Here is a 16,600-nt window from a genome sequence, read left to right as displayed (position 1 = left end):
CAAGAGGACTTTGAGGGCAAAAACCAAAATATTTAAATGAGTAATAGTAGTTTTTGCTCAAAAAATTGTTTGTAATTAAAGGGAATAAAAAATTAGTTTTGATAGTGTTGATTTAACTGTCAATAACACTCACTATTATTGAACTGCCAATAACACTCACTATAAACACATTGAAAACATGTGGGTTAATATAATACATGTGATTGGTATTGATTGGTTATGGTCGATTTTACTCATTGATGATCAGTATCCGCATCATCAACACAAAACCCTGATCAAAACATCCCTAATTAAGATAGTCATGACGATGCAGCTGATGAGGATTCTGGATGAATCCTTCCAAGAGTGCATGAAAAATAGACTAGAATCCTTATATTGTCTGGACAGGTTGGACTCCAGGGGGTTGAATTAGAAGGGGAAAGTTCTTAGTTAAAATGTTAAGTATATCTCGTGTGGCAACTTCTCTAAAACCTTGTTTAAGGACCATCAGTCGAGTTGTGATTTTGCAGCAATGATTTAGGAAAGCATTTCTGTTGAATTAGTTTCACAAATGTATATTATAATTGATATGAAACACAATGACTAGAAAACATTTTCATTTGTGGTCTGTCAAAATGGTTAATTTCTATTTTTTGTCAAAGCTCAGCACATTTCATGCTACTGAAATCAGACTCTGCGACCTTATTTGACCAGTCGAGGTAGGGTTTGACTATCCAGCAGTGTCCCTTTTCCTGCCCACCAGCATTAAGGAAGCAGTGGTGCCCTATACAACTCAACTTCCTGACACTTGCACTGCTGACTTAATGACTTTTGCACTGTGTTTTCAAAAACAGTGTGCAATTTGAGGCTGATAATGATTATGTGTGGATTTACTGGCCTGTACGCTGACCTTTGAACCCCAGATAAGGCATTGTCGTTAATGGTCCACTGTAATCAGTTCTTATTTATGGTTATTTGCTAATATAGATACAATAACAGTCCTTGACCGTTTTATTAGGTTGTTGGGACTTTTTCAAAATGAGAACTTGTTTATACCATAACCTTTTTTTTTTTACAACATGATTTTTCTAGATGTATGGGCGTTACACCCAGGAGCTGGGGGTGTACGCTAAAGAAGAAGCAGCTCGGCTGAGAGAGAGTGGACAGAGGCGATCGGTCAGTGAGCGAAGTCGGAACTTGGACCTGCTGGAATACAACAAAGGACGCTGTGCCAAGTGTCGCAGTAAGTGTTTCAAAGCTGGGTACTTAAAGGGAGAAAACACATACTATCGCTGTTTTCTCTGATGTTGCAACTGGAAGTCCCCAAAAATTCTGAGTTGCTTCACAAAAGCGAAATTGTCAGAAAATCAATAAGACCGAGACAAAAGTCCCAGATATTGAGCACCACATTTACTTTACATCGACACAATATTCCTGTTCAGGTTCATATTCTTGTGTCCACAAGCAAAAATAATATTATATTCCGGTATATAAATGTTAATTAACATTTTCCAAATATTGTTGGTAATATTGTAACCTCAGGCATATTCTATTTTTTTTTTGCTGAAAATATAAACTCCGAAAATTATTTTATTACCTTAGTGGTTTTGTGCCAAATTTTGAGCTTGGCGGTCCCTGTGTTTTGATATTTTTGTGTACACCTTAATTGATTCCAAACGGTGCTTGTCACAAGGCAGTAAAACAGCTCATCAAACAAAACCGAAGTCATCATCAGGGACTTAAGAGCTGCGAAAGCTAGCTGTCCAATCAGCTAAACGAACTCAATAAGTTTATGGTGACGTTTTGGTGTATTTGCGAATCTGAAACAATACAAAAAGGATGTCATTGTAAGCTGATAATACTAACACAGACATCTGTAAACGTGTTAGCATGCTCGCTAATACTAACAACACTGGCTTGATTTCATTACGATAGCACATACAAAAATGCCAGAAAACACTCCTACAGACATCACACAAGTATGAATAGTTTTAGTTATATTCTAAAACTTACACACTTTGATTAGAGCGATGAATAAAGAATCCTTTCGAGCAGAAACGCTATGGACGGTCTTACTTTCGGTTCAAGGCACAAAACAAGAAGTACATATTCAGCAGCACCTGCAGTAAGCGAACTCTTCCAAAAGATGGGACTGTGTCTCGGTCGGTGTTTTACAAAGAAGATTTGTTGAATACAAAACATTATGGCCGATAGGGAACAAAAATCCATAAATTAGCCGCACTGTTTTATAAGATGTTTATAGTCCAGAAAATACCGTAGTTCTCCTTGTTTTTGTACAGTATTAAAAATGTATGGAAAAGTGTTGTAACCAGGAAACATTGTAAAACGCAAGGCCGTAAAACAAAGACTGCCTTTAATAATTTCGGTCCACTTAAAGCAGGGGTGTCAAACGTACGGCATGAGGGCCGGATCAGGCCCACAAACAGGTTTTATCCGGCCCGCGGGATGAGTTTGCTAAGTATATAAATGAGCCCAAATGTTTTAATGAAACTGCTGTTCTAAATGTTTTCCACTATATGTCACAATAGCAATTCTTTGTATCTTTGTAGTTGATGCTACATATTTAAAATAAAATAAACCACATGATGTTAGTGCACCGGTCGTGGAAAATGAGCAAACTACTTAAATAACATTCTGTAATTTGATTTTGATATTATTTTTTTACGGTGATAGATTGAAAATTAATACCAATGAGTTGACTGATGAACATTATCACATAATGTATTCAGAAAGTATAAATCACGACAAATAAAGATAGAATACTATTAACCGCAACATGTAAATGTAAAAAAAAAAAAAAAAAACACATTATGATTTGTACATTTTCAGAATGTGCTTGCTCTATTTTTAAACAAAGAAAACAATCAAGACATCCATCCATCCATCCATTTTCTTCCCTTCGGGGTCGCGGGGGGCGCTGGAGCCTATCTCAGCTACAATCGGGCGGAAGGCGGGGTACACCCTGGACAAGTCGCCACCTCATCACAGGGCCAACACAGATAGACAGACAACATTCACACTCACATTCACACACTAGGTCCAATTTAGTGTTGCCAATCAACCTATCCCCAGGTGCATGTCTTTGGAGGTGGGAGGAAGCCGGAGTACCCGGAGGGAACCCACGCAAGTTGTCTTTATTTTGAAGTTATCGTGCAGTGATTTTACCAGTCCGGCCCACTTGGGAGTAGATTTTTCTCCATGTGGCCCCCGATCTAAAATTAGTTTGACACCCCTGACTTAAAGTTAAATTGGAGTTTACTGCGGCTCGCCTACTCTCTAACATGATCTCTAAGGTGTCGCAGCTCAATGGTTGGGATCTACTATTTTAAAGGTTATTTTATCAGATAGATTCTAAAGTAATCCTATCATTTTATTCTTATCGGAAACTTGGCAACTTTATTGGACGATATTGTGATAATCTTGAGTACGCTGATCCATTTCCCCCAATCTTATTAATGCGTCATGTTGCATCATTTTAACCAAACAGCATGGACACATACACACCAGTTGTTTTTTTGCTGGTTAAATTGTTTGATGGTGTTAGTTTGCTGCTGAATTAATTGAATTGTGTCCAAAAAGATCCCACAAAGAAAGCGACACGACGATTCCTTCCTTTTTAAAAATAATTCTACAAGCGTTATTACATGCACAACTTAAAAGACTGTGTATTCTGCCCCAAGCCGGACTCGATGTCTTTTTCAAGAACGCCTTCACATCTCATTACACTCATTGTACAAGACTTATTTCCTGTGTCCCTCTGAACTGCCTTTAACTGTAATTGTGGCGCCCTCCCATGTTGAGAAACTCAATGCACATATCATCACATTGACCATGTTATGGTGTGAATGTCTGTGTGTTCTAACTACTCTCATCAAATGACAAACATTTGCTGTATTTCTATGACAGAGATTGAGTCGGCTTTCATTTTTTTCCACTTTAAATTGACCGGCACACCAATATGCCATCAATACAGTAAATACAACATCTGACACACAATGCACACAGACCAAATCATCCCATTCAGCTATCTGATATACTGTGACTTGTGACTGATTAATTATTTAAAAGCTATTCATTCACTGTTGCCTAATGAAGTTAAACCAGCAGCAGCATTAACACCTGTATAGTCTGCACCGGATGACCCCTCAGGAGCATCACTTAAAGGGGTCCTGTTTTGCAAAACTAACTTTTTCTACCTATTGTTCCCTGTTGTTGTGTATTTGGGATCTGCAAAATTTAAAATGAAATCGTGGAGGCATTGCGGAGATATTTCTAAAACAATTTTACCTTCCTCCATACTTGAGGGAAACGAGCCATTTGGAATTAGCTCATTTGGTGACAGCAGATCATATATTCGTATAAATATACCCAAATGGCTTTGCGCAGGTCCACCATTGTAGCCAATAAGCTTGATCCTATTGTTGTAGGGCAGATTGGCTCGTACAAACCCCGTTTCCAGCATTGGAAATTGTGTTAGATGTGAATATAAACGGAATACAATGATTTTCAAATCCTTTTCAACCCATATTCAATTGAATGCACGACAAAGACAAGATATTTGATGTTCAAACTCATAAACTTTATTTTTTTTTTGCAAATAATAATTAACTTAGAATTTCATGGCTGCAACACGTACCAAAGTAGTTGGGAAAGGGCATGTTCACCACTGTGTTACATGGCCTTTCCTTTTAACAACACTCAGTAAACGTTTGGGAACTGAGGAGACACATTTTTTAAGCTTCTCAGGTGGAATTATTTCCCATTCTTGCTTGATGTACAGCTTAAGTTGTTCAACAGTCCGGGGGTCTCCGTTGTGGTATTTTAGGCTTCATAATGCGCCACACATTTTCAATGGGAGACAGGTCTGGACTACAGGCAGGCCAGTCTAGTACCCGCACTCTTTTACTATGAAGCCACGTTGATGTAACACGTGGCTTGGCATTGTCTTGCTGAAATAAGCAGGGGCGTCCATGGTAGCGTTGCTTGGATGGCAACATATGTTGCTCCAAAACCTGTATGTACCTTTCAGCATTAATGGCGCCTTCACAGATGTGTAAGTTACCCATGTCTTGGGCACTAATACACCCCCATACCATCACAGATGCTGGCTTTTCAACTTTGCGCCTATAACAATCCGGATGGTTCTTTTCTTCTTTGGTCCGGAGGACACAACGTCCACAGTTTCCAAAACAATTTGTAATGTGGACTCGTCAGACCGCAGAACACTTTTCCACTTTGTATCAGTCCATCTTAGATGAGCTCAGGCCCAGCGAAGCCGACGCCGTTTCTGGGTGTTGTTGATAAACGGTTTTCGCCTTGCATAGGAGACTTTTAACCTGCACTTACAGATGTAGCGACCAACTGTAGTTACTGACATTGGGTTTCTGAAGTGTTCCTGAGCCCATGTGGTGATATCCTTTACCCACTGATGTCGCTTGTTGATGCAGTACAGCCTGAGGGGTCGAAGGTCACGGGCTTAGCTGCTTACGTGCAGTGATTTCTCCAGATTATCTGAACCCTTTGATGACATTACGGACCGTAGATGGTGAAATCCCTAAATTCCTTGCAATAGCTGGTTGAGAAACAATTTGCTCACGCATTTGTTGACAAAGTGGTGACCCTCGCCCCATCCTTGTTTGTGAATGAATGAGCATTTCATGGAATCTACTTTTATACCCAATCATGCCACCCACCTGTTCCCAATTTGCCTGTTCACCTGTGGGATGTTCCAAATAAGTGTTTGATGAGCATTCCTCAACTTTCTCAGTATTTATTGCCACCTTTCCCAACTTCTTTGTCACGTGTTGCTGGCATCAAATTTTAAAGTTAATGATTATTTGCAAAAAAAAAAAAATGTTTATCAATTTGAACATCAAATATGTTGTCTTTGTAGCATATTCAACTGAATATGGGTTGAAAATGATTTGCAAATCATTGTATTCCGTTTATATTTACATCCAACACAATTTCCCAACTCGTATGGAAACGGGGTTTGTACATGCACATGCATCCTCCGCTGTTTCTATGCCTAATACAAAGTAGCGTATAGTTCAAACTTATGTCTGCCAGGTAGAATCGCTATGGAAGCGCTTCAAACTAAAACAAAGATGGCGGGCAGAAGACACTGTCAAAATGGGGGCACGTAAGTAAATAAGACTGTCCACAAAACGGCACATCCTGAAGAGACGGTCAGAAAGCAGCTTGAAAACAGTCTGTAAAAGATAATTTATACCACATTTTGACCAGAAGCACCATTACATGTTATGTAAATCACAAGGAAGTTTTTTAAATGTAGAAAAAAAATTATACTATGCCCTTTAAACAAGATGTTAATAGTGTATGTTTGTGTTCTTTGTTACAATTACTATGTGTAATGTAAGAGTACAGTTTCATAGCAACATCAAGCTAAAATATGCTTAAAGAGGATTCAAAAAATACTTACTGATATATGACTGTATACATCTTTTTACTGTATCCATTGAATGTGGTTGCCCATGTTATTTTACCAGCTGACCAGCAGGGTGCAGCATTGAGCTACAGCACACATCCAGTCACTGGCTGAGAAGAAAAAGTAAACTTTGCTTTCTTTCACTTTTGCTGTTTAATTTCACTGTCAGGCAGCATGCAAAGGCTTTGCCTCACTATTCAGGGTGCAATTGTTTAACATTTTCCAATCATTGTCTATTATTTTAGTGTCCTATAATCCAGATGGAGTTGCATCATTCACTCATCCACTCATTAGCTTATTTTCTCTTCCCCTCGTCCTCATTATGGTCACTGGTTAGATGGAGTCTATACCAGCTGAATGTTTGTGTGTCTATACGTAACTATGTCATTGACTGACAATTATTAATATCAAAAACACTTTATTACTTTTGTAATTACTGGTAAATATTAGGCATCACTCACATAAATACTGTATTAAATGTTGTTCAGACTTGTCAGAACCATTTAATTTTGCCTGTTATTATATATCTGGGGATGAGCTCAAGTATATGTCACGTATTCTAACCAATTTATTCTGGTACGTTCTGCCACATATCAAACAGGTAGGCTTTTATTTATTCATCCATCCATCCATCCATCTTCTTCCGCTTATCCGAGGTCGGGTCGCGGGGGCAGCAGCCTAAGCAGGGAAGCCCAGACTTCCCTCTCCCCAGCCACTTCGTCCAGCTCCTCCCGGGGGATCCCGAGGCGTTCCCAGGCCAGCCGGGAGACATAGTCTTCCCAACGTGTCCTGGGTCTTCCTCGTGGCCTCCTACCGGTCGGACATGCCCTAAACACCTCCTTAGGGAGGCGCTCGGGTGGCATCCTGACCAGATGCCCGAACCACCTCATCTGGCTCCTCTCGATGCGGAGGAGCAGCGGCTTTACTTTGAGCTCCCCCCGGATGACAGAGCTTCTCACCCTATCTCTAAGGGAGAGCCCCGCCACCCGGCGGAGGAAACTCATTTCGGCCGCTTGTACCCGTGATCTTGTCCTTTCGGTCATAACCCAAAGCTCATGACCATAGGTGAGGATGGGAACGTAGATCGACCGGTAAATTGAGAGCTTTGCCTTCCGGCTCAGCTCCTTCTTCACCACAACGGATCGATACAGCGTCCGCATTACTGAAGACGCCGCACCGATCCGCCTGTCGATCTCACGATCCACTCTTCCCTCACTCGTGAACAAGACTCCGAGGTACTTGAACTCCTCCACTTGGGGCAAGATCTCCTCCCCAACCCGGAGATGGCACTCCACCCTTTTCCGGGCGAGAACCATGGACTCGGACTTGGAGGTGCTGATTCTCATCCCAGTCGCTTCACACTCAGCTGCGAACCGATCCAGTGAGAGCTGAAGATCCTGGCCAGATGAAGCCATCAGGACCAAATCATCTGCAAAAAGCAGAGACCTAATCCTGCAGCCACCAAACCGGATCCCCTCAACGCCTTGACTGCGCCTAGAAATTCTGTCCATAAAAGTTATGAACAGAATCGGTGACAAAGGGCAGCCTTGGCGGAGTCCAACCCTCACCGGAAACGTGTCCGACTTACTGCCGGCAATGCGAACCAAGCTCTGACACTGATCATACAGGGAGCGGACCGCCACAATCAGACAGTCCGAAACCCCATACTCTCTGAGCACTCCCCACAGGACTTCCCGAGGGACACGGTCGAATGCCTTCTCCAAGTCCACAAAGCACATGTAGACTGGTTGGGCAAACTCCCATGCACCCTCAAGGACCCTGCCGAGAGTATAGAGCTGGTCCACAGTTCCACGACCAGGACGAAAACCACACTGTTCCTCCTGAATCCGAGGTTCGACTATCTGGCGTAGCCTCCTCTCTTTATTCATATGCTTTAAAAAAGATTGACTTGTTTCAGTTTCTGTAGCATTAGTTTGTCTCCTTGTTGGTGTAAATGTGTCCCCACTCCTTCTAGCAATTTAATCCCGCTGAGGGTTATTCCATTAGTCCTCCATGGAGACTGGCACATGTGTAGAAAGCTCTCTTCGTTAGTTAATGAAAGTATATAATCTATATTCAAGCGTTATCTGGTTTATGTTTGCATAGTCTGCACGTGTTATTCCGCAAAATTGTATAGATTTTTTTTTTTTTTTTTTTAAATGCTAATTTTAAACAATTTCTGTCAATCAATCAATCAATCAATGTTTATTTATATAGCCCTAAATCACAAGTGTCTCAAAGGGCTGCACAAGCCACAACGACATCCTCGGTACAGAGCCCACATAAGGGCAAGGAAAAACTCACCCCAGTGGGACGTCGATGTGAATGACTATGAGAAACCTTGGAGAGGACCGCATATGTGGGTAACCCCCCCCCTCTAGGGGAGACCGAATGCAATGGATGTCGAGTTTCTTTTCTTTCTTTCTTTTTTTTTAACGTATATTTAAATGTAATGAGTGGCACTATAGTAAGTAACGCATCTGCAAAAATTACGATTTTTACTCACACATGGATGCCAAACCAAACACAACCGCTACATCGTCGGTGTTCGAAGTGCGACAAAATTACGACTTTCACCACTTAGTTGTTGTTTTTTTTAACTGCCTGTGACTTACTCTACTGACAAAATCAATCAATCATTAATCATAATATCTTAATTAACATATTATAACAATATCGCATGAGAGGTTTGGTCTTTAACTGGGTAATAAGCTACTTAACTAATAGCGAACACACATCTACTGCTTTAAATATATCTTGTGGCATTCCTCAGGGATCAATACTGGGACCAAAATGGTTTAATCTCTCTATAAATCTGTAAAATTACAAAAAAATTAGGTTTGTACTATTTTCAGACCATACAACTGCATTTTGTTCCAGAGAAAACACACAGAAGCAAATTCAAATATTATCAGAATAAAATAAATACTACTAATAATAAATAAAGCTATTCGATAATAGTAGGAGAGAAAGTCAAATGCAAAATAAAGTATTTTTTAGGTGTAATAATAGATGATACAATGAACTAGAAATGTGATATAAAAAATATACAACATAAGATAGCAAGAAATACTTCGATAATGAATACAGAAACATATGTTCTGGGCAAAAAAAATCACTGCATAGTCTCTATTGCTCACTCGTGTTGAGGTTTATTGTGTAGAAATATGGGGAAATACTACAAAAGTACACATAATTCATTAGCCATTTTACAAAAAAGATCAGTTAGGCAAATTCATAATGTCAGTTAGAGAGAACATTCAAACTCTTATTTGTTGAATCCAAAATATTGAAATTAAATCATTTGCAAACAGCTTAAACTTTGCACAAAGCAAACTATAACCTGCTACCCAAGAATGTACAACACGTCTTCTTAACAAAAGAGGAAAATATAACATTAGGGAAAAATTAAACTTAAAAACATTTGCATGCACGTACAACACTTAAAACATTTAGGTCTTTATTTACTAAGATCGAAACATCACGCACTAAACAGCGTGTGCAATCTATAAAATAGTGTGTCCTATTAGTGGGTGTGTAACGTGCGATCTACTAACACTGCGTGTGCATTTGAATAGTAGTGAAGACTGTCTTATTTAAATGAGGATTTTGTGTGTACTCATTTACTGCACGTTGATGTTATCATGCTCCTTCCTACCTGTGGCGTTTTGTTATGTTTTCAAACAAGCAGGAGACATTTAAGCTCAGCTTCTTCCCTACTGCTTTTCGGACGTGCTGTAATGAAACAACTGGAAATATGTGATGAATTACAGGTAAAAGCCAGTAAATTAGAATATTTTGAAAAACTTGATTTATTTCAGTAATTGCATTCAAAAGGTGTAACTTGTACATTATATTTATTCATTGCACACAGACTGATGCATTCAAATGTTTATTTCATTTAATTTTGATGATTTGAAGTGGCAACAAATGAAAATCCAAAATTCCGTGTGTCACAAAATTAGAATATTACTTAAGGCTAATACAAAAAAGGGATTTTTAGAAATGTTGGCCAACTGAAAAGTATGAAAATGAAAAATATGAGCATGTACAATACTCAATACTTGGTTGGAGCTCCTTTTGCCTCAATTACTGCGTTAATGCGGCGTGGCATGGAGTCGATGAGTTTCTGGCACTGCTCAGGTGTTATGAGAGCCCAGGTTGCTCTGATAGTGGCCTTCAACTCTTCTGCGTTTTTGGGTCTGGCATTCTGCATCTTCCTTTTCACAATACCCCACAGATTTTCTATGGGGCTAAGGTCAGGGGAGTTGGCGGGCCAATTTAGAACAGAAATACCATGGTCCGTAAACCAGGCACGGGTAGATTTTGCGCTGTGTGCAGGCGCCAAGTCCTGTTGGAACTTGAAATCTCCATCTCCATAGAGCAGGTCAGCAGCAGGAAGCATGAAGTGCTCTAAAACTTGCTGGTAGACGGCTGCGTTGACCCTGGATCTCAGGAAACAGAGTGGACCGACACCAGCAGATGACATGGCACCCCAAACCATCACCCAACCATGCAAATTTTGCATTTCCTTTGGAAATCGAGGTCCCAGAGTCTGGAGGAAGACAGGAGAGGCACAGGATCCACGTTGCCTGAAGTCTAGTGTAAAGTTTCCACCATCAGTGATGGTTTGGGGTGCCATGTCATCTGCTGGTGTCGGTCCACTCTGTTTCCTGAGATCCAGGGTCAACGCAGCCGTCTACCAGCAAGTTTTAGAGCACTTCATGCTTCCTGCTGCTGACCTGCTCTATGGAGATGGAGATTTCAAGTTCCAACAGGACTTGGCGCCTGCACACAGCGCAAAATCTACCTGTGCCTGGTTTACGGACCATATTCTAATTTACTGGCTTTTACCTGTATATTATATTGTATGCATGTTCGAAATAAACTGAAAGTGAAATTTGCTACATTTTAGAAGCAGTCATGTAGTGCATCTACATTGATATCACTTTTTTAGTTTTTTATTTATTGTTTTACCGCCAAAGGTGCGTGGAAGGGAGGCTGCACTACTGTGTTCAAGACGCAAAAAAAATGCATATTTCAAGACGTTTTTATCATATAGGATATAGGTTAGTGATTTATATACAATGTGGAAAAACGAACATCATTAAAAAATATATATTAAATGACACCAAAACGCATCAATTGAATTGGTTTTAATCAGGCCCTTGAGTCATCCAGTAGCTATGAAATTATAAAACGATATTGCTGAATAGACAATGTGGTTGATATTTTTAAATTCTGACAGTTTCCTTTTTTTTTTTCTGACCGTTTAAATATGTTGATACATACACATAGAACGGAGGATTCTCTGTCCATCGTCTCTTCAAGCTCAGTGTTTACAAAGTACAAGGAAGAAAATTCCTGATAAACATATTGAACCCTATTGAAAAATTAGATAATCTTTATCATGTGAATCCCAACTTACCTAACAATTTATTCATGTGAACTTTATTATTTATTTATTCATTCATTCATATGTTTGTGTTACAAATTGAGCATAGGAATTGAAAAAACAACAAATTGCTTTTAAAATGGAAAAGGGGTAGGATTAACACAAACGTTTTTTTTTATACTCCTTTTCTGACTTGTTTTACTGTAAAATTGGAAATATGTGACATACAATATTGTAACTGTATGCATGTTAGAAATAAAGTAAAACTATAACCAAATCAAACACTGCCGGGAAGACTGGAAATTGCCCAAATCCACCATAAATGGCTTTTGCAATACAACATGGCCGACGAGCTGTTGGGGTGTGATGATCCATCGATTCTTTGCTGCATCGTGATGTGACACGTGATGTTTAATATCAATTAGCAAATGTTCAAAAATCTATTATTTTCCATGACCGCAAAAACAAAACAAACGAAAAAAAAGGCTCTTGGACAATTTTAGTGTCCAAACCCTGTTGTTGTGTCAACCGGGATGTTAAATAATGACGAGGTGATGGTTGATCAAAAATTGTTTTATTGCCAAACTGGCTACTGTCGTCCATTGCTCATTTCTGTTTTTCGTTGTTTTACTTTTGTAGCTATATGTAGATATGGCACCGCTGAAGTGGCAGCTGGTTGCATCAGCTTGGTGCTCTTAAATGTAGTTAATGTCCTTTTTCTTTGATGTTTCCTTTTTGTTGTAATTTCTTTATAAAACTTATTTTATTGTTTACTTTTTGTATCTGCACTGAAACTATATAGTTTCATCATTGTGGGATAAATAAAGTCTATTCTATCCTTCAACCACACCAAAACAGCAACAGCAACAAAAACTCTCTTTTTTTCCTCCACACTCAACCATCCTCTTTCATCCACTGTTGTGGTTGAGCCACTGAGACGTTCACAGCCATAGAAACAGTCGGTCACGTTCAACACTGGACATAACTGTCTGGTTTCTACAGTATTGAATGAATGAATTAATTTATTTATTTATTCTGGCAGACAGACAAATATAGCAACACTTCATCACTCTTTGTAATTTGACAGACATGTAACGGCACCTACTGAAAAGGGATACGGGAAAAAAGCAAGGCGGCTTATCCTTGTCCCGCCCCTAATTTACAATCAACTTACCATATTTTTCGGAGTATGAGTCGCTCCGGAGTATAAGTCGCACCGGCCGAAAATGCATAATAAAGAAGGAAAAAAACGTATAAGTCGCATTTTTTGGGGAAATTTATTTGATAAAACCCAACACCAAGAATAGACATTTGAAAGGCAATTTAAAATAAATAAACAATAGTGAACAACAGGCTGAATAAGTGTATGCTATATGACGCATAAATAACCAACTGAGAACGTGCCTGGTATGTTAACGTAACATATTATGGTAAGAGTCATTCAAATAACTATAACATATAGAACATGCTATATACGTTTACCAAACAATCTGTCACTCCTAATCGCTAAATCCCATGAAATCTTATACGTCTAGTCTCTTATGTGAATGAGCTAAATAATATTATTTGATATTTTACGGTAATGTGTTAATAATTTCACACAAGTCGCTTCTGAGTATAAGTCGCTCCCCCGGCCAAACTATGAAAAAAAACTGCGACTTATAGTCCGAAAAATACGGTATATGTTGGTTATATAGGCGAAGTTTCAACAGCAGATTTGATGGATACATGACAATTTCAGAACAACAATAACATATGCTGGAAAACACTTAGTCAATAGCTTTGAGCGACCATGAGATTAGCTCCATTTTGCCTGGGTATCTTTCGTCTTCTGAAGGTGTGTTATGTCCCTTATTCCACAGTGAGTTCTTTTGCACCTGTGTCCCACAGTTGAGATAGTCCAAACAACTAGTCATGTTTTTGATAGTTTCCCCAACAACACATTTTTTACCGCAAGGTTGAACATTCTTAGGCCAGAAGACAGTCTAATTTCTCCGCTCACATTGTCCCACAGTTTCACCCCGCTATAGATAACGTTTGAGCCTTGAATGTGGAATTTACTATGTTATGTTTGAATTTCAGGACACCCCTGAGTTCATGTGGACCATCTCTGAGTGAAAACAGACTCTGTATATTTGCAGGTAGAGCCCTTTGTGAGGCCATAAACATAACTTGAAGGCTACTGTTTTGGATTATATCATGTAGTTTAAGGAAATTACTCATTATGAACAAATCATTGGTATGAGCTATATATGAGGCATAATGCATTATGTATTAAACCTACAGAAGGCAAAAAGCTGATTTTTTACGTAAAACAAGTTATTTCTAAATAACTTAATTTTATCAGTCTTTTTTTTAATTATTGATGAATAAGCCGAATAAACTATTGGTTTTGTATATAGTGACACAATCTGTGAAAAATACATAATAATTGGAAGAAACGACAACCTTTTAAGAGGGTCCCTTTGTCATACCACAAGGTTTCTTTACATTTCATAGTTTGGCATATTTTAAGCCACATTGCATTGATAATTGTGTAAATAATTATTTAAATTAAAACAAAAGTATCTAATTTTCCTCCACATCCTGTTATATAGAGAGATTATCTAATTTCACCTATTTAGGTTAAAAATATTTTTTGCCAATCAGTAATTATAGTCTGCAAATTATGTTGTTGTTGTTGTTGAGTGTCGGTGCTGTCTAGAGCTCGGCAGAGGAACCGTGTTATACTCTTCCATATCAGTAGGTGACAGCCGGTAGCTAATTGCTTTGTAAATGTCGGAAACAGCGGGAGGCAGTGTGCAGGTAAAAAGGTGTCTAATGCTTAAACTAAAAATAAACAAAAGGTGAGTGCACCTAAGAAAAGGCATTGAAGTTTAGGGAAGGCTATGCAGAACGAAACTAAAACTGAACTGGCTACAAAGTAAACAAAAACAGAATGCTGGACGACAGCAAAGACTTACTGTGGAGCAAAGACGGCGTCCACAATGTACATCCAAACATGACATGACAATCAACAATGTGCCCACAAAGAAGGATAAAAACAACTGAAATATTTTGGATTGCTAAAACAAAGTAGATGTGGGAAATATCGCTCAAAGAAAGACATAAAACTGCTACAGGAAAATACCAAAACAAGAGAAAAAGCCACCAAAATAGGAGCGGAAGACAAAAACTAAAACACTACACACAGGAAAACAGCAAAAAACTCACAATACATCACGGCGTGATGTGACAGATCGTGACATTACACCTACTTTGAGACAAGAGCTATATTGACGCATGGTTGGTTATGGTTTAAAGTCATATCCAACAATTGCGACAACGACTTTTTACTGTCAACTGAGTTTCCGATTTTAATGATTTCTGCTGGTGGTGTGCCTCCGGATTTCAACGCAAAAAATGTGCCTTGACTTAAAAAAAGGTTGAAAAACACTGCTGTAATATATAGTGTACATAATGGTTTTAACTAGATTTGTATCTTATGTTGTATTTTTACATTGTATAATGTCTGGTAATGCATGTATTCTTTGTATTTTAATTTTGTATGCTCCTATATGGACCCCAGCAAGACTAGCAGTCGCCTTGGCGTCAGCTAATGGGGATCCATTCAATAAACAATAAACAATAAACATACCTGTGATGTGCACTGTTCACCTAATCCAGTTCTCTTTTCCATTGTTTCTTTGTCTCCTAAATTAAATATATCTTGTGTTGAAACATTAATCCATACTGCTAAATCGTCTTTGATAATACCGTATTTTTCGGACTATAAGTCGCATTCTTTTTCATAGTTTGGCCGGGGGTGCGACTTATACTCAGGAGCGACTTATGTGTAAAATTATTAACACATTACAGTAAAATATCAAATAATATTATTTAGCTCATTCACGTAAGAGACTAGACGTATAAGATTTTATGGGATTTAGCGATTAGGAGTGACAGATTGTTTGGTAAACGTATAGCATGTTCTATATGTTATAGTTATTTGAATGACTCTCACCATAATATGTTACGTTAACATACCAGGCACGTTCTCAGTTGGTTATTTATGCCTCATATAACGTACACTTATTCAGCCTGTTGTTCACTATTCTTTATTTATTTTAAATTGCCTTTCAAATGTCTATTCTTGGTGTTGGGTTTTATCAAATACATTGCCCCAAAAAATGTGACTTATACTCCAGTGCGAATTATATATGTTTTTTTCCTTCTTTATTATGCATTTTCGGCAGGTGCGACTTATACTCTGAAAAATACGGTACTCAAGTGCATGTTTCTCTTTCTACTTTTATATATCAATGTTTTTGTATAAAATGGGTGGTGGGAGTGTTGTCTCTGGTGCACATGTAAGTATGTGTGTATCCCTTCTGGGTTGCTGGAAGCCCATGTGGGGACTTGTGACATCAGTCGTTAAACTGAGTGACAGCAGCCTGAAGCCTGACAGTTGTATACACACATACAGTCGCGTACACACACCAAGGTGATTACATATGTTTTAGGTTCTTCACCACTTGTCCTCATGAGGGTCATGGAGCCCTTCTGACCTGATTTTGGGCGACAATCGGGGCCCACACAGGACTGATCTCCACTCAATGACAGGGCACATATATACATACTAGTCATTTACCAATATTTATTTTGATACTTTTCAAAAGTAAAGGGGACCACAAAAATGTTTTTGTTGTTGTTGGCTTTGTTTTAACAGAAAATCTTATGATACATTAAACATGTTTCTCATTGCACTCAAAGAACAA

General features: G+C 38.7%; 1 protein-coding gene across 3 annotated transcripts in view; it reads left to right on the top strand.

The window, feature by feature from the left end:
• Positions 1 to 16,600, top strand: part of clcn2c (chloride channel 2c) — a 456,474-nt gene that overhangs the window by 85,124 nt on the left and 354,750 nt on the right. For all 3 annotated transcript variants that reach the window (XM_072911968.1, XM_061925436.2, XM_061925435.2), the window contains exon 2: positions 1,072 to 1,222. In XM_072911968.1, coding sequence (XP_072768069.1) covers positions 1,072 to 1,222 — 151 coding nt within the window. The remainder of the gene's footprint in view (positions 1 to 1,071; positions 1,223 to 16,600) is intronic.

The sequence above is a fragment of the Nerophis lumbriciformis genome, linkage group LG30, assembly GCF_033978685.3.
Source record: "Nerophis lumbriciformis linkage group LG30, RoL_Nlum_v2.1, whole genome shotgun sequence".
Taxonomy (NCBI): Eukaryota; Metazoa; Chordata; class Actinopteri; order Syngnathiformes; family Syngnathidae; genus Nerophis; species Nerophis lumbriciformis.
This window is presented reverse-complemented; position numbering and strand designations above follow the sequence as displayed.